The sequence below is a fragment of the Plecotus auritus genome, assembly GCF_963455305.1.
Source record: "Plecotus auritus genome assembly, chromosome: 3".
Lineage (NCBI taxonomy): Eukaryota > Metazoa > Chordata > Mammalia > Chiroptera > Vespertilionidae > Plecotus > Plecotus auritus.
This window is the reverse complement of record NC_137772.1, coordinates 146,809,951-146,824,560: the sequence shown is the minus strand read 5'-3', so window position 1 is coordinate 146,824,560 and position 14,610 is coordinate 146,809,951. Positions and strand designations below refer to the sequence as shown.

At 40.6% G+C, this 14,610-nt stretch overlaps 2 protein-coding genes across 7 annotated transcripts in view; one reads left to right on the top strand and one right to left on the bottom strand.

The window, feature by feature from the left end:
* The window catches only part of CCDC59 (coiled-coil domain containing 59), a 37,379-nt gene extending 32,186 nt beyond the window's left edge, over positions 1-5,193 (bottom strand). The window contains exons 1-3 of one of the 2 annotated variants that reach the window (XM_080660487.1): positions 4,622-5,193; positions 3,325-3,640; positions 487-586 (exon numbers count right to left, since the gene is read on the bottom strand). In XM_080660487.1, the coding sequence (XP_080516613.1) occupies positions 487-586; positions 3,325-3,640; positions 4,622-4,775 (570 nt within the window). In that variant the 5' untranslated portion in view covers positions 4,776-5,193. The remainder of the gene's footprint in view (positions 1-486; positions 587-3,324; positions 3,641-4,621) is intronic. The other variant, XM_080660486.1, reaches the window with a different exon arrangement.
* Positions 4,944-14,610, top strand: part of METTL25 (methyltransferase like 25) — a gene marked incomplete at its 3' end in the record, with an annotated part of 124,822 nt that continues 115,155 nt past the window's right edge. For all 5 annotated transcript variants that reach the window (XR_013960141.1, XM_080660485.1, XM_080660482.1 and 2 more), the window contains exon 1: positions 4,944-5,213. Coding sequence is in view for 4 of the 5 variants with exons in the window: in XM_080660485.1 (XP_080516611.1) it covers positions 4,964-5,213 (250 nt within the window). The remainder of the gene's footprint in view (positions 5,214-14,610) is intronic.

Genomic DNA, 14,610 nt, shown 5'->3' with positions numbered 1-14,610 from the left:
TTTTATCTTCTGCAACCAACTGAACTACCTGGCCAGGGCTCTAGTAGGTTTTTTAATTAGCAAGACTAACTCTTTATAGTAAAGAAATACTGTATTCACTTCCCCTCTGGATTTTACTTGCTTCAATGTAAAATTATGCAAGTAATTTATATTTTTCTTACATCAGTGGTTCTCAAATTTTATTATTCATAAGAATCTCTTGAGGTACTTGTTAAAAGTGCCAGTTCCTAGACCAAACTCTTAGTAAACATTATCCCAGAAGCTCATATCAATTAATCTAAGCAATATCTTTAAAATTCTATTTCTGACTACCTCTCAAGGATAATATAAACAAATCAAGGAATCTAAATATGTTAAAATTCTCCAACTCTGATCATACATTCAACAAATGTTTACAGAGGGCATACTATGTACCCCACACTAAGAAACACATATTATATATACATTTAGCATAAACAGGAATCTGAACATTTTTAAAGATCTTACTTGTTTCTTAGCAGCACGCTTAGCTTGTACCCGTTCATATTCTTCTTGTGCTTTCTGATTTGATGTTTTCTTTTTATTTTTCTTTGGAATAGTAATGTAGCTTTATAAGATAAAGAAAAATAAGTTGTAAAGATTAAAAACAATATAACCGAAATTATGACAAGTATGTCAAATATAGTACTTCTATATTAAAATCTCACTAATGCAAATTAATAGAACGGGGAAGAGATAAGAGGAAAGAAAGAGGACAGACATTAATCTTATTGATAAAATATACAAATAACAGTATTAAAAATATAGTTATAACTTTCAAGGTAGATTACAAGGGGTAACTGGAGACTCTTGGAGAAATATTTCAACCAGGGAAAATACAGAAAGATTTGAAAGATCCTAGAATGTAAAAAAAACAAACAAACAAAAACACACACACACACACATTAAAAAACACAACTGGGAAACCAGCATATGAATGGCAGGAATGACAAACTGAGGAAGGCATTAAATTGAAGGACATAATGGAAGTTGTAGGTGGATATGAACTTTAATCCCAAAGTTCTCTGACCACTTCATCTCTATTCCACTTCACCTACTTGTTCATAAATGACCACAAGTCCACTTAGAACTATTCTATCTTTTGTTTTTTTCCCTCACTTGAGGATATTTTTTCCATTGTTTTTCAGAGATAGAAGGAAGGAAGGAGAGGAGGAAGAAAGGAGGGAGGGATAGAGAGAGAGAGGGGAGATGGGGGGGACGGGGGACTGGCTATCTCCCATAGGCACCCCTGGGTGGGATAGTGAACCACAAAGTGCCCTTGATTGGGAATGGAATTCATGACCCTTATGTGCGTGGGCCGACACTCCAACCACTGGGCTACACTGGCCAGGGCGAACTATTCTATCTTGAAGTACTTCTCATGTCTCTGAAGGTATCCCACCCTGTCACAGATAATTCAACCACTTAGACCCAGACTCCATCCATTTCCTCAGGCTATCTGATTCATTAATAATCTTCCTTTTTCCTGTTTCTCAACTTTTCACTATACCAACTTCATAAACACAGTATAAAATATTTCAGTAGCTACCTTCTTAAAGTAAACAAATGCACTCATTATCCATCACCAAACTCTAGATCCTCTTCTAACTACCAATCGCTTATTACTCATCCTTTCATGGTCAAGTATCTAGAAAGAACAGTGCATAGACTAAGATAGGCACTTCATATTCACTGAGCTCTGTAATCTGGTTTCTGCTCTCACATTGTAATCAAACTACCCATGCCAAAACAGTAACGGCCTTCTAGCCAAATATGATGATCAAGTCAATGGGCACTTTTCAGTTTCATTAATTGACCACTCACTACTTTTGAAAATTCCATTCCATTAGTTTTGGTGACATCCTTTCGCCCTGATCCTTTCTAACTGCTCCTTCTCAGTGTGCTATGCTAGAGCATCTTTCTCTTTCTAACCCCAGTTTTCCCCCCAAGTGTTTCTCTCTTTGGTCCTCATGTTCTTCTTGGATAATCATATCCATGACCATGGCTTTGGATGCTACATGTAAGGGTAAACATTTCATCAGGTTTATCTATTGAAAATCTTCTTTACTAGGTCACTAATAATTGCCGAGAGCACAAACCCAGAAGACCTGCTCTCAGTCTTGTTTTCTTGAACTTCATAGTATTTGAGTTGACCAATTTCTACTCTGCACAATTTTCCTATACTGACAAAGCTGTCACTGTATCCCCCTCTTTCTCCAATTAAGGCAGTTCTATTTAACTTCTTCAGTGACAACATTTCCCTTCAAAATAAGAAATCTTTAAAAATACTATTTTAACCAAAGAATTTTGTGTCATGATTAAACCCTCCTCACTTCAATTATCACTGGAAATGATTCATTCCTCCATTTTTTGTGCTATTTTTTTGCCAACCTTTACACCCATTGATGGACAAACCTACTGAAAAGCTGAATTTTTAGTGTCTCTGTCTTCATCCCCAACTACACTCTTTCCTGGGGTCCAAGTTCCTATTATGTTTAGCACAAATATCTCCGATTTGAAAGGGCAGAATTTTAGTGAAGTTAAAGGTTATGGTCCCAAGTAACACCTAGCTTCTCTGTAAGTTTAGATTTTAGCATCTTTTCTTAACTTGAGATATGTGCAGAGAAAGCTTTGTAAATTAGCATTTATAAAAACCAAAGTGTATGGTGCTATGCTGTTTCTTTTTGAATTGATACTAAATCCACATCCTGTGGGGGGAAAAATCTGGAATAATAATAGTAGCAGCAGCAGTAGTAGCTAACACGTGGTACTTCTCATGTACCATATACTTTTTAAAGTACTTTATAACAAATGAACTCATTTAGTATTTACAATGTCACGATAGGTCAGGGACACCATAGAGTCTGAGAATAATTCATTCTGGAGAGGTACAACATGGCAACTCTGAATTAAATACTTATTATAATTTCCATTTTAGAGAAGTCCAGCTCGAGTCCATTCATGCTGCTGAACACAAAACTATACCTCTCAAAAATTAGTTTTTTAAAAAACATATATTAACAACAGGCATTAACCACAGTCAGAGTAAGTTAAATGTACTTGAAAGGCTGAAATCTAAAACCCAGATATTTTAATACCCATTCCATTACTTCTTCAATTAAGCTAACGGAGCCTAATTCAGTCATTTAAGATTTAAAAAAAAAGTGACTCCATGAAAAAATTATCACCTAATTACACTGTGACTTCTAAAATGCCTCAAATAACAATTCCAATTTCTACATAAATTGTCTAATTTCATAAAATACTACTTAAACTTAAAGGATTTCAAAATAAGAAAATACATACTTTACCCTTTCTTCTTTACATTGTTCTTCTAGCTGAGGCTCGTCAATGCTACAATGTTCTTCAGACAAAGTCTGGTCAATGTTACATTGTTCTGTTGGCAGAGCCTGATTAACTTGTTCTTCTGACAAAGGCTGCTCAACTTTTCTACGCTGCTTCCTGAGTCTTTCCTCTTCAGCTAAATAGAGATGTTTCAGATGATCGGGATATCGATCTCTGAATTGGGATTCCTGTGAGGTTTGAGCCTTGTTTTTCCGCCATAGCAATTTCTTGTAGTTTTGCTGAATCTTCAATTTTCTTCGAAATGCAAAGCCTTGTCCTACATTGAAGAACATTACTCGTTAATTGCTTTCTCAGAAAATAAGTGGCATGAAAAAATGCAGCTGTGACTTTTCCATCATCCTATTCAGATGCTAGAATTACTTTGTTTTGCTTTGAGAGGTCATTTCAAAAAAAAACACCAAGTTTAAACTAATGGAGTGAACAGTATGTTGATTCTTTGCAAAAGACCAGGCAAACTTAGTCATGCAGACACTTCAAGTAAGAATCTCAAATAAGGCAAAATGACCAGAGCGTTGCACGACTCCAGTTTATTGCACTCACAAATCAAAACAAATTCCTTAATTCATCTAAAAGACTTAATCTAGGTCTTCAATAAATATTTAAAAAATACAGCTTACAACTATTATTTTACCTTAGAGAAACTACTGTACGACTTACTTTTAAAAGTAACTCAACACGAGAGAGAGAAGATGGCCATGACTTTCTGAACAGCTACCTGAATTTAAGATGTATGCATTCCAAATGAGATCTGAGGGAACTTACAGACAACAGGGCAAAATGACAAACACAAACAAAGGAAAGCAAAGGAAAGGAAGATCAGTAAAAGAAGACTGGAGGGCTCTGGGTTATTTGTAATCAGCAAGGGTATGGGGCAGATTTCTGGCCCTATCCTGCTTTCTATCCTTTTCCGTAATACATGCACCAATGTATACACATAACACATCCACAAGTGGAACCGTAGATGCTCTCTGTTTACGCTTTCGTGGATAAATATGGAGGAAGAGTTCTGAACAAGAATGGAGATAAGTGGGGGAAGATGATGAAAGACGGTCATCAACACTGCCTCGTCTTCCCACCCGGAGCTGAGACACCCAAGGCTTCAGCTGGTTTAGGAATGACTCCCTCCGCCCCAGGGAGGGCCTGATCCAGTTCCTAAATCCTGCTTCCCTGCATCGGTGGGTCGCGTACTCTAAGAGTTCAAAGGCCTGGGGACTTGGAAGGCTGCCTTCTCACATACCCTCGCGAACGCTCCCCACGAAGGCCTGCAGATGGTTAGGTCGCCACGTCCTCTGTTTCACATTCTTATTCTTGAATCCGACCGGAGAAAACCCTTCGCCCGGCCTCCCAAAACTTCCCGTCCGCCGCCCTGGTGCCGGCCTCATGGACGCCATGGGATATCAAGCGCGTCGCCGGAAAAGATCACAAAGGACGCTGTCAAAGTACGTCACCAGGCAGAAGCAATCCATCGCCCAACTGCAGTGTATATCGGAGCTCTACTGATCCGGCCTGTGCGACTTTCAGCGGAGCCCCCGCCTCGCGTCCCCGTTGGCGCCACCTACAGCTCGGGCGGGGGAGCGTCATGGCGGCTTCCAGCCCGCTCCCGGCGGCCCAGGACTTGTCCACGTTGCGTGCCAAGCTGCAGGGGCTGCTGCGGTTCCTGAGGCAAGCCCTGTCCATTTCCAATGCACATACAGTGGACTTCTACACGGAATCCGTGTGGGAGCAACTGGTCGACTTGCCTCCGGAGACTGTGCTGGAAGTGCTGAGAGCGAAGGCGCAGGACCGGACTTCGGAGGCGCGCCCCCTGGCGGAGGCCGAGGGAGGAGCAGGTGAACGGCGGTGGGAGGGGCGGTCAGGGAGGCGGAGAGGAGGTTCCGCCCCGCGAAGCGTGCCCTCCAGCGGCAGCCGGGTGGAATCGCGTGAGCCGCGGGCGGGCCTGGGCGGGGCCCGCGAGGCCTGCCTTGGGGGCCGCCGAGGTGGGGCGGGGACACCGTCCCAGGACCTCACTTTCGTCCCTGGGTGCTTGTGTGTTTCCACTATTTAAAGAGAACTAGAGACCGGCAGGGGAGTCCCTTCATTTAGTAACTCATCAATTATTGTTGACCGGGAGGAAACGGGGAACAGGGTACTCACAGTGCCTATAGGTTCCTGGTGGAAACACGGCAGAAGGACATCAGCACTGAATACATCGAGATAATGTCAAATGATGATGATGGGCAAGAAGAAAATGAAGACAGGCCCCTGTGACAGCAGTTGTGGAGGAGGCTGCTCTAACCGGTGGCCAGGAGCGGGAGAGGGCGCCGGCCACAGGGAGCCCGGGAGGGTGGTCAGGCCCTGCGGCCGGAGAGCGGGGCCACCCAGGGTCAGGCGGAGGCTGGAACCGGTGCCGGGCAGCGCCGGGCAGCGCCGGGCGTGGGAGGCAGGCAGGAGCCGGGCTGCCTGGGGAGGCTATTGGATCTTAAGCGGGAGAGGAAACTTTGGAGCCGTTTGGTCAATATACGGAGTGACCTCACTTACCTTTGAAAAGATAACTCTGATGATTATTTGAAGAACAGACTAATAGGGCAAAAGCTGAGAGGCCGGTTAGAAGACCATTTCAACAGAACAAGAAAGAGATGATGATATCGTGGCCTAGGATGGCAGCAGTGAAGATCTGGAATATTTATTAGTTCATTTGAAAATTGTTTATAAAGTATCTAGGACGTGCCATGAACTTTGGTAGGCTGTGGTTGTTTTTTTTTTGTTTGTTTGTTTTGTTTTTTTCCCCTCAAGAAACTTAGATTCAACCAAGGCTAGTGTATTTGGGAAGTAGAATGGTGAGAGGATCCGAACAGGCTCCTGAGTTCGCTCCTACTTTGCTTCCAGGTGTTCCCAACCTTGCCCTTGCTAGTGAACCTTATGCATTGGGCATTCTCTGAATGCAAAGCTCCACAAGAGGAGCTTCCTATAACAGGACGTGGTAAATATTGGTTTCTTTCTAAGTCACAGTTTATTGTTGAGAAAGTTAGGCCTGTCTTCAGTTTGCTCTCCTAATACCCACTACTTAGGATAATGTGGCAAGTTACACCTCAAAAGGGCAGAGACCATGTCTTTCCAGTAAAGAGCTGTATTCCCAGGAACTAGCCAAATCCCTGGCATGCATTAAATGCTCAATGAATCTTTGTTACATGAATGAATGAATGAATGACTCATGGCAGCTTCCCTCCAAGAGAAAAGAAACTACCTTTAAATGTAAAGCCCAAGACTTTCCTATGGCTTTAACTTTGTCTTCATGCAATGAAAGAATTAGGTTGTCTTATATATCCCAATCATAACAATAGGATTAATTAATATTTATTATTTACTCTGCAGTGTACTACTAGTAAGTGTTTTCTTGCACGTTTTCTCTTTTAATCTTCCCACCAGCCTTGTGGGATGCGTTCTGTTTCTCCCAAGTTATGAAATTGCAACTTGAGGAGTTAATTTGTCAAGAGCCCAGCTCTTCATGGGGTTTCAAACTTCTGACTCCAGAGTCTGAGCTCTTTGCCACCATGATAAAATTATAGTCTGAATTATTTAGGGATGAATTCCAAAGGCCATTATTATCAAAACCAGTACTTTTTATGACATTCATACATTTCTTAATTTTAGCTTTGTTTTTATTGTTTCCCCTTCAAAGATGGAAGAATTGTTTTGTTCACTGCTGTATACGTATTGCCCAGAACAGTGCCTGGTCAGATTAGGTGGTTAGTAAATATTTGGCAAGTAAGTAAATGAATGAATAAATGACATCACTTATTTAGGCTAGGGATAAAATTCTAACGTATTTTGGGAAAACCTTACAATCAATTTTGTATCCAACAAAAAATGGAATTTGGACTCAGTTGTTCACCTTTGAAACGTCTTTGGCCCTGGAAACAAAATATTTAATTTTACAGATGGCCAGTTGCCTATAGTGTTAAAAAGAATGAATTTTTACAATTTATGCTTGTAAGGAATATTAATTTCTGTTTCTTTAGAGATTATTTGAAGATGGGCATTTTCTCCATTCCTATATGCAATCTGTTGTTTGTGTCAGAGAAGAGCTGTGGAATCCTTTGACCAGATTTGTACTTTACTTAAGAATTGTTCGCTCCTATGGGCAGTATAATTTAACAGTTAAAATTTTAGACTTTTGTGTCTGATAGGGTTCAAACTCCAGTTCGACCACTTACCAGCTGTGTGACCTTGGGGAAGTTCATTCATTCAGCAATGAGTGTCTCCTGTGGGCCAGCACTATCTAGGAGCTGGGGAAACAGCAGTAAAGAAAACAAACCAAAATCCTCACCTTCATCTTGCCTGCATTCTAGAGGGAAGAGTTAGACCCCTCCCCCTCACTCCCCAAGAAAATGCCACAGAGAAAAATTAAGTAGAGAGAGTAGGTAAGGCTAAGTGCAGGCGGAAAGTATGTTTGCAATTTTAAATAGATTGTTTCAGCAAGCCCTCATGGAGATGACACTGGAAAAAAAAATCTAAATAAGGGGAAATATGAGTCATGAAGCTACCTGGAGGGAAATCACTCCAGATAATTAGAACAGGGAGCGCAAAGGCCCTGGGGTGGGAGCCTGCGTGGTGTGTTTCAGGAGCAGCAAGGAGACTGAAACAGATTTCCATCCGGGACTCACAAGAAGTATGGTTTTCTGCTGGTTTTGTATGAGGAGTTACAAACAAACACAATTCCCGGAGCTGCAACGCGCTAATGCATGGTGTATGGAAGTACACTAACAGATGTTTGGCACAATCATTTGGTATTTTGTAAGAACAAGTTGTTTCTGAAATCCTCAGTGTAGCCATTTCAGTAGATTTCTCTTGCCAGGTGATCTTTGGGCCCAGTCAGAGTCCTGAAAGTTTCTTCTCCTCAGTTCAACTAAAAAGACCTAGCAAAAAAAACCACAAACTTGATTCTCCAAAATAAAAAAGAAAGATGTTTAAAATAGCTATATTTCAGAGACATAAATTATGGGTGTTATAGATTGAATTGTATCCTTTCAAAATTTATATGTTGAAGCTCTAATCACCAATGTGACTGTATTTGGATATGGGGCCTTTAAGGAGGTAATTAATGTTTAATGAGGTCATGTGGGTGAATCCAATAGGAAGAGGACGAGACACTAGGAGGGCATACACTGGCAAGAAAACTGTGATGATACAGGGAGAAGGCAGCCATCTAAAAGCCAAGAAGAGAGGCTTCACCAGAAATCTACTCCGGCAGCATTTTGATCTTGGACTTTCAGGTTCCAGGACTGTGAGAAAGAACATATATTTGTTGTTTAAGCCACCTAGTCTGTGACAGCCTGAGCAATAGTTCAATAGGCTTTGGAGATACCACCTGGATTCAAGTCCTGGATCCCAAGCTTATTAGCTTTATTTACTTGGGCTTTAATGCCCTGTGCCTCAGTTCCTCATCTGTAAAATGGGGATAATTATAGTACCTACTTGATGGAGTACTATGAAAGTTAAATGAGTTAATACACAGAAAGGCTTGGGAATATGCCTAACGAATAGCAGCACTTAATCCATTCATGTATTTGACTAATGTTTATTTTGCACCATCTACCTGCCAGGCCGTGTTCTAGGCCCTACAATTACGGTGTTGAACACAACAAAGTTCCTGTCCACATGGAGCTGATGTTTACTGGTAGTGAGGGTAGATACATAGTCAACTCTGTACATAATATCAGGTAGCAGTAAATATAGTGAGGAAAAGCATGACAGGCATGGGGAAGTGAAAGATGACGGTGTGGTGGAGAGAAATGCTATTTTAGGTACAGTGATCGTGATCAGGAAGTCTTATCTATCGAGACAAAATTTGAACAGAAACTTGAAGAAAGCGAGAGCCAGTCACGTAGCTGTCTGAAGGAAGAGTGTTTCGGCCCTAGTGAAGAGCAGGTGCCCAAGCTGGGGCATGCTGGGTATGCTGGAAACACAGCAGAGCTGTCCGGTTAGACTGGTAAGAGATGAGGTTTGAGAGGTGAGCTGGGGCAACTTCATGTAGGACTTGTAGGCCATACTGAGGGCTTGGCTTTTACTCTGAGTAGCATGGAAAGCTCTTTAAGGATTTTTGTGTGGTGGTGTGATATGTGATTTATGTTTCAAAGGGATGACTTTGACTTCTGTGTGGAGAAAAGGCTATTGAAGGTAAGGCAGGAAGCAAGAAGACAAGATAGATAGAGGCTATTAAATTAGTCCAAGGAGACTTCAGGTAATGGCAGCTTGAAGAGGTCAGGCAATTTCTCTACTAGATAACAATGATAAACTCTGGCCAGGTTCCTTTTGGTGAGCATCTGTATAATTAATTTACTATATTTTAACTGAACAACACAGAAAGTATATGCCCATGATAGATTATTACTTTGTGGAGCTTTCTCTTACATTGTTTTTCTTTCATTTAATAGATTAAATTTCTTTTTGTCCATCCTTAGTAGCTTTTGTTGGTTGTGGTGATGGTGGTGACTGTGGTCTATTGAAATGGCACTCACCTGTAATTTGGAACACATGGAGCCAGGAAGCATGTTGGAAATAAAAAGGGAGAATAGAAAAAGAAATATTGACATCTGTTTTGCTCTGTTGTATTTAACCTTTATTCATTCACTTTCCTCATGTAATTTATCCTGAACTCTGTTTATTCCTTTTTTAGTTTTTCCTGGGTTGTTACTGAAATTATAAGTAAGGATGAGCAGAAATGCAAACAAATCTGCAGAAACCCATAATAATTTGTCATCATACTTTGTTTATTTGATTTATAGAAAGTGCTGTCATATTTTTTAGATGAGTCCATTAAGAATTTAATTTCTATTCTAGTTCTCAATGGTAATTCCCCCATTTCTGTTCTCCACCCCTCCTAACTTTCAATCATTAAAAAGTTCAGTAAAACAAAATTCATGGACAGTACTCTCATCTATGGCATTTTTCCCCCTCATTCTACTTAAATGATACTTTAGTTTAGCCAGTCAGAATAAATTTGAATACCTTCTATTTGTTTAGATATCCATTTATGTTGTTGTTTGTTTAAATTATGTCACATCATTAACATTTCACTGCAAGCTTGCAGTTATAATAATCTAGCTTCGTGATTTATCATAATTTAGATTTCTTTCCTGATTTATAAAGAAAGAAAAAAAAATTGCCTACATGGCTTCATGACTTCTAGTGTTTATATTTCTTCTATTTTTCTCATCTCATCACCTCAGTGGCTCCTCTATAAAGGGTATTGACATCCTTCCTGTTACTCAGGCTTATTTCTTCCTACATTTCTCTTGGATCGGCTGCTGCTTATCTCCACAACAAATCATTTGGCCCCTCCTTTCTTAATTTTGCAACAGAATTTTAGCAGTACCTCAGAGCTCTTATTCTTGCCTCCAGACCCTATTTTTCTTTCTTTTTTTTTTTTTAAATATATTTTATTGATTTTTTACAGAGAGGAAGGGAGAGGGATAGAGAGCTAGAAACATCGATGAGAGAGAAACATCGATCAGCTGCCTCCTGCACACCCCTCACTGGGGATGTGCCTGAAACCAAGGTACATGCCCTTGACCGGAATCAAACCCGGGACCCCTCAGTCCGCAGGCCCACGCTCTGAGCCAAACCGGTTTCCGCCAGACCCTATTTTTCAATTGCTTTTTCATTCAAACTGATCTCCAGTTATCATTCAAAATCATAGTTCTGATCTTGTCATTCCTCTGCTCAAAAACCATCATCTAGGTCTCCATTTTGTACAAAATTAAAGTTCTTTACCTTCTGCCCTTATTTACTATCGCCTCTCTACCTGGAACCTCCCACTATTAATGAAAGCAAATAGGAGACAACATAGAAAGGATATGGGTCTTGTGGTTATCATATATAGATTTGAATCCTTGTTCTGATGCTTTAGTGCTATGTAATCTTGTGTAAATTAGTTAAGCTTTTGAGCCTCATTGTTTTTTATTTTAAAAAATAGGAATCCATTCTGGCCTGAATAGGTTATATAAAAGTAAATGAGATAGATGTTAAAACTTACTCATATAAGTGAGTCAGCATAATAAATATTAGTCACCTTCTTTATACTCCGCTCCGGTCAGGTAGAGGCAGAAGCCCAGAGTTAGAGACCTGCTTCTTTCCATCTCTAACTCTGATTAGCTGTATATCTTGCACAGGACATTTAGCTGTAGGCCTCAATTTTCTCATTTAAGAAGTAACTGCCTGGGGTGTTCATCAATAGCTGAGGTGGAAAAATAGACAACCCCAGTCTCAACATGGCTTATAAACATGTCTTGCATGACCAGTAAGTTTACATTTTTTAATATTTTAGGAAGCATTTCAAAATTCACACACACAAATCTGGATTTACAGCTTCTCTTGAAAAAAAATTAAAAATATGATTACTTTGTTGTATAGCTCCCTTTACTGGGTGTATCCTCTTCCCCTAACTTCACAAACTGAAATAACCTTCCTGGCCCCAAAAAGACTATGGCTCTTGGTTTGTGGGTCTCAGTCAGTTTCCTTATACCCCTTGAAAATGAATTCAGGAGTTTGCTTCACATTTTCAAAGCAGAATAAGAATGAAAATAGTTATGGATCATTTGATGAAAAGATATCTAGGGTTGCTTCGGGTGCTCAAATCCTATAGAAATATAATCTCCATACCTTAATAATCCCTAATGTTAAAGTCATAATCATGTTGAGGGCCTGGATCAACTGGTATCTTGGGATGAAAAGCCTATGGCAAGTTGTTATTGGGTCAGCCAAGTTGATAAAGGATTGAACTTCTGACATGATCGAACTCTAGATAAACTTTAATCAGGGAGGTGGCTGGAATAATTTGATGTCAGTTCTCAATTTTTAAAATGTGTCTTCAACTAGAGTTGAAGAGAGGGAATATGAGGGAGTAGTATAGCATCATCAATGCTTTCTTAACCATTCTCTTTCTACCCATATACCTTATACTTCAGCTGCCTTGTTTCCTGATATGCCATGTATTTTTCCCCTCTGTAATTGGGTATATGCTGTACTCTTTGCCTGGAACTCTCCCACCCCATCTATTTAATACACATTTGTTTATTTCTCATCTTCTTTCAAAGCCCAGGTCAAATTATACTAAACTAGAGGCCTGGTGCATGAAATTCATGCTCAGGGGGTGTGTGTCCCTCAGCCCAGCCTGCACCCTTTCCAATCTGGGACCCCTCGAGGGATGTTCAACTCCCAGGGATCGGGCCTAAACGGGCAGTCGGACATCCCTTTCACAATCCAGGACTGCTAGCTCCCAACTGCTCGCCTGCCTGCCTTCCTGATTGCCCCTAACCGCTTCTGCCTGCCAGCCTGATCACCCCCTAACCACTCCCCTGCCAGCCTGATTGATGCCTAACTGCTCCCCTGTCAGCCTCTTTGCCCCTAACTGCCCTCCCCTGCAGGCCTGGTCACCCCTAACTGCCCTCCCCTGCAGGCCTGGGTCCCCCCCCCCCCAACTGCCTTTCCCTGAAGGCCTGGGTCCCCCCCCCCAACTGCCTTTCCCTGAAGGCCTGGGTCCCCCCCCCCAACTGCCTTTCCCTGAAGGCCCCATTGCCCCCAACTTCCCTCCTCTGCTGGCCTGGTCACCCCTAACTGCCCTCCCCTGCAGGCTTGATCACCCCCAACTGTTCTCCCTTGCAGGCCTGGTCCCTCCCAACTGCCCTCCCCTGCTGGCCATCTTGTGGTGGCCATCTTGTGTCCACATGGGGGCAGCCATCTTTGACCACATGGGGGCAGCCAGCTTGTGTGTTGGAGTGATGGTCAATCTGCATATTACTCTTTTATTAGATAGGATAGATAAACTTCTAGACAAAGAAGCCTCTCTCCCTTCTTCTCTAGCTCTTGACTTCAGGGCACCAGGCTCCTGTGACTCCTGTTGCAGGGACACGTTCCCCTGAACCTACATGGCACTCGGGACTTTACATGGACTAATGGACTTTAATTAGCTTGGATACTAAGCCACATCTGGCTACAACATAAAATGAAAACTCTGGACATTGGCCTTCCTTCTGGCTCTGCTGGAACCCCAACTGCACCTTTCCCAGATTGGCTTAAGGGGAAGGGGACTTTGGAACCTGAGAAATGTAACTTCACACAAATAAAACCTTTTTCCACATACCATCCTCCCATGCAAATCTTAGAAAATTCATTTTCTGAAGGTATTGCAAGAACCTCGCTCCCAGGAGCAACAGAGGAATTCAATCCTCCGGTAACAGAAGGAGACTTAATTTGGGTTGGTAAACACACAATACAATATAAAGTTGATGTATTATAGAATTGTACACCTGAAACCAAATCATTTTAATAACCAATGTCACCCAGTCAATTCAATTAAAAATAAGTAAATAAAAGGAAGTGATAGTTTAAAAAGATATTGTACAAAGAAAATTGGAAGTCTTGGTGAATGATATTTATATAGAGTTCATAGAAATGCAGGAATCAGAGATAATTCTGAGATTTTCACTCTGGGAAGGTCTTAAAGAATAATAATGTATAATACTATTAGCAAAATTAGGAAAATCAGTGGAGGAGCTGTTTGGAGAAATAATGCATTCTGTTTTAGATATATTGAATTTGAGATAACCCAAGTAGTGCATCTATGCTCACAAATGGATATGAAACTTTACATACAGCTATAGGTGATTCATAGACCTCTAGCTTTTATACCTCAGGACAAGAGGTTGAAAGCATTATTGGTCACAGAGCTCTTTGAAGTTATCTTGATTTAGTCCAACACCTCTGCTCATTCTGCATTTTCTTCTTGTAACTTTTTGTTCTTTATTATGGTATATTTACATATTTCTAAACATTTATTTAACTCATCTTAATCAAGTGCTGAAATAGGTCCTCTGTGAGGGGAATCAACACCAATTGTCAATTACTGAAACTTAATTCTTCCCTCTTATTTGATTATTTAACTAAAATGGCAAAACTTAAAGTTTAGGCTAACATTTTATGTTTATTCTCTATACAGCAGCCACCAAAGAATAAATTTGATTTGATTTTTATGAATTATGTACATTACTAATATTAAGCAAGTAAAGAATAAGATCTGCTGGAGATACAGTAGGAACTAGATAGAGAAAAATATGTATTTAACACAAATTCCTTTTGCATATTTTTTTACTTGGCAAATGTTATAACTGAATTTATGAGACAGTAGACTAGACATGCATGTATTTTGTATTAATGTTGAAATGTAAATAATGGAGTTTAGAATAAGAA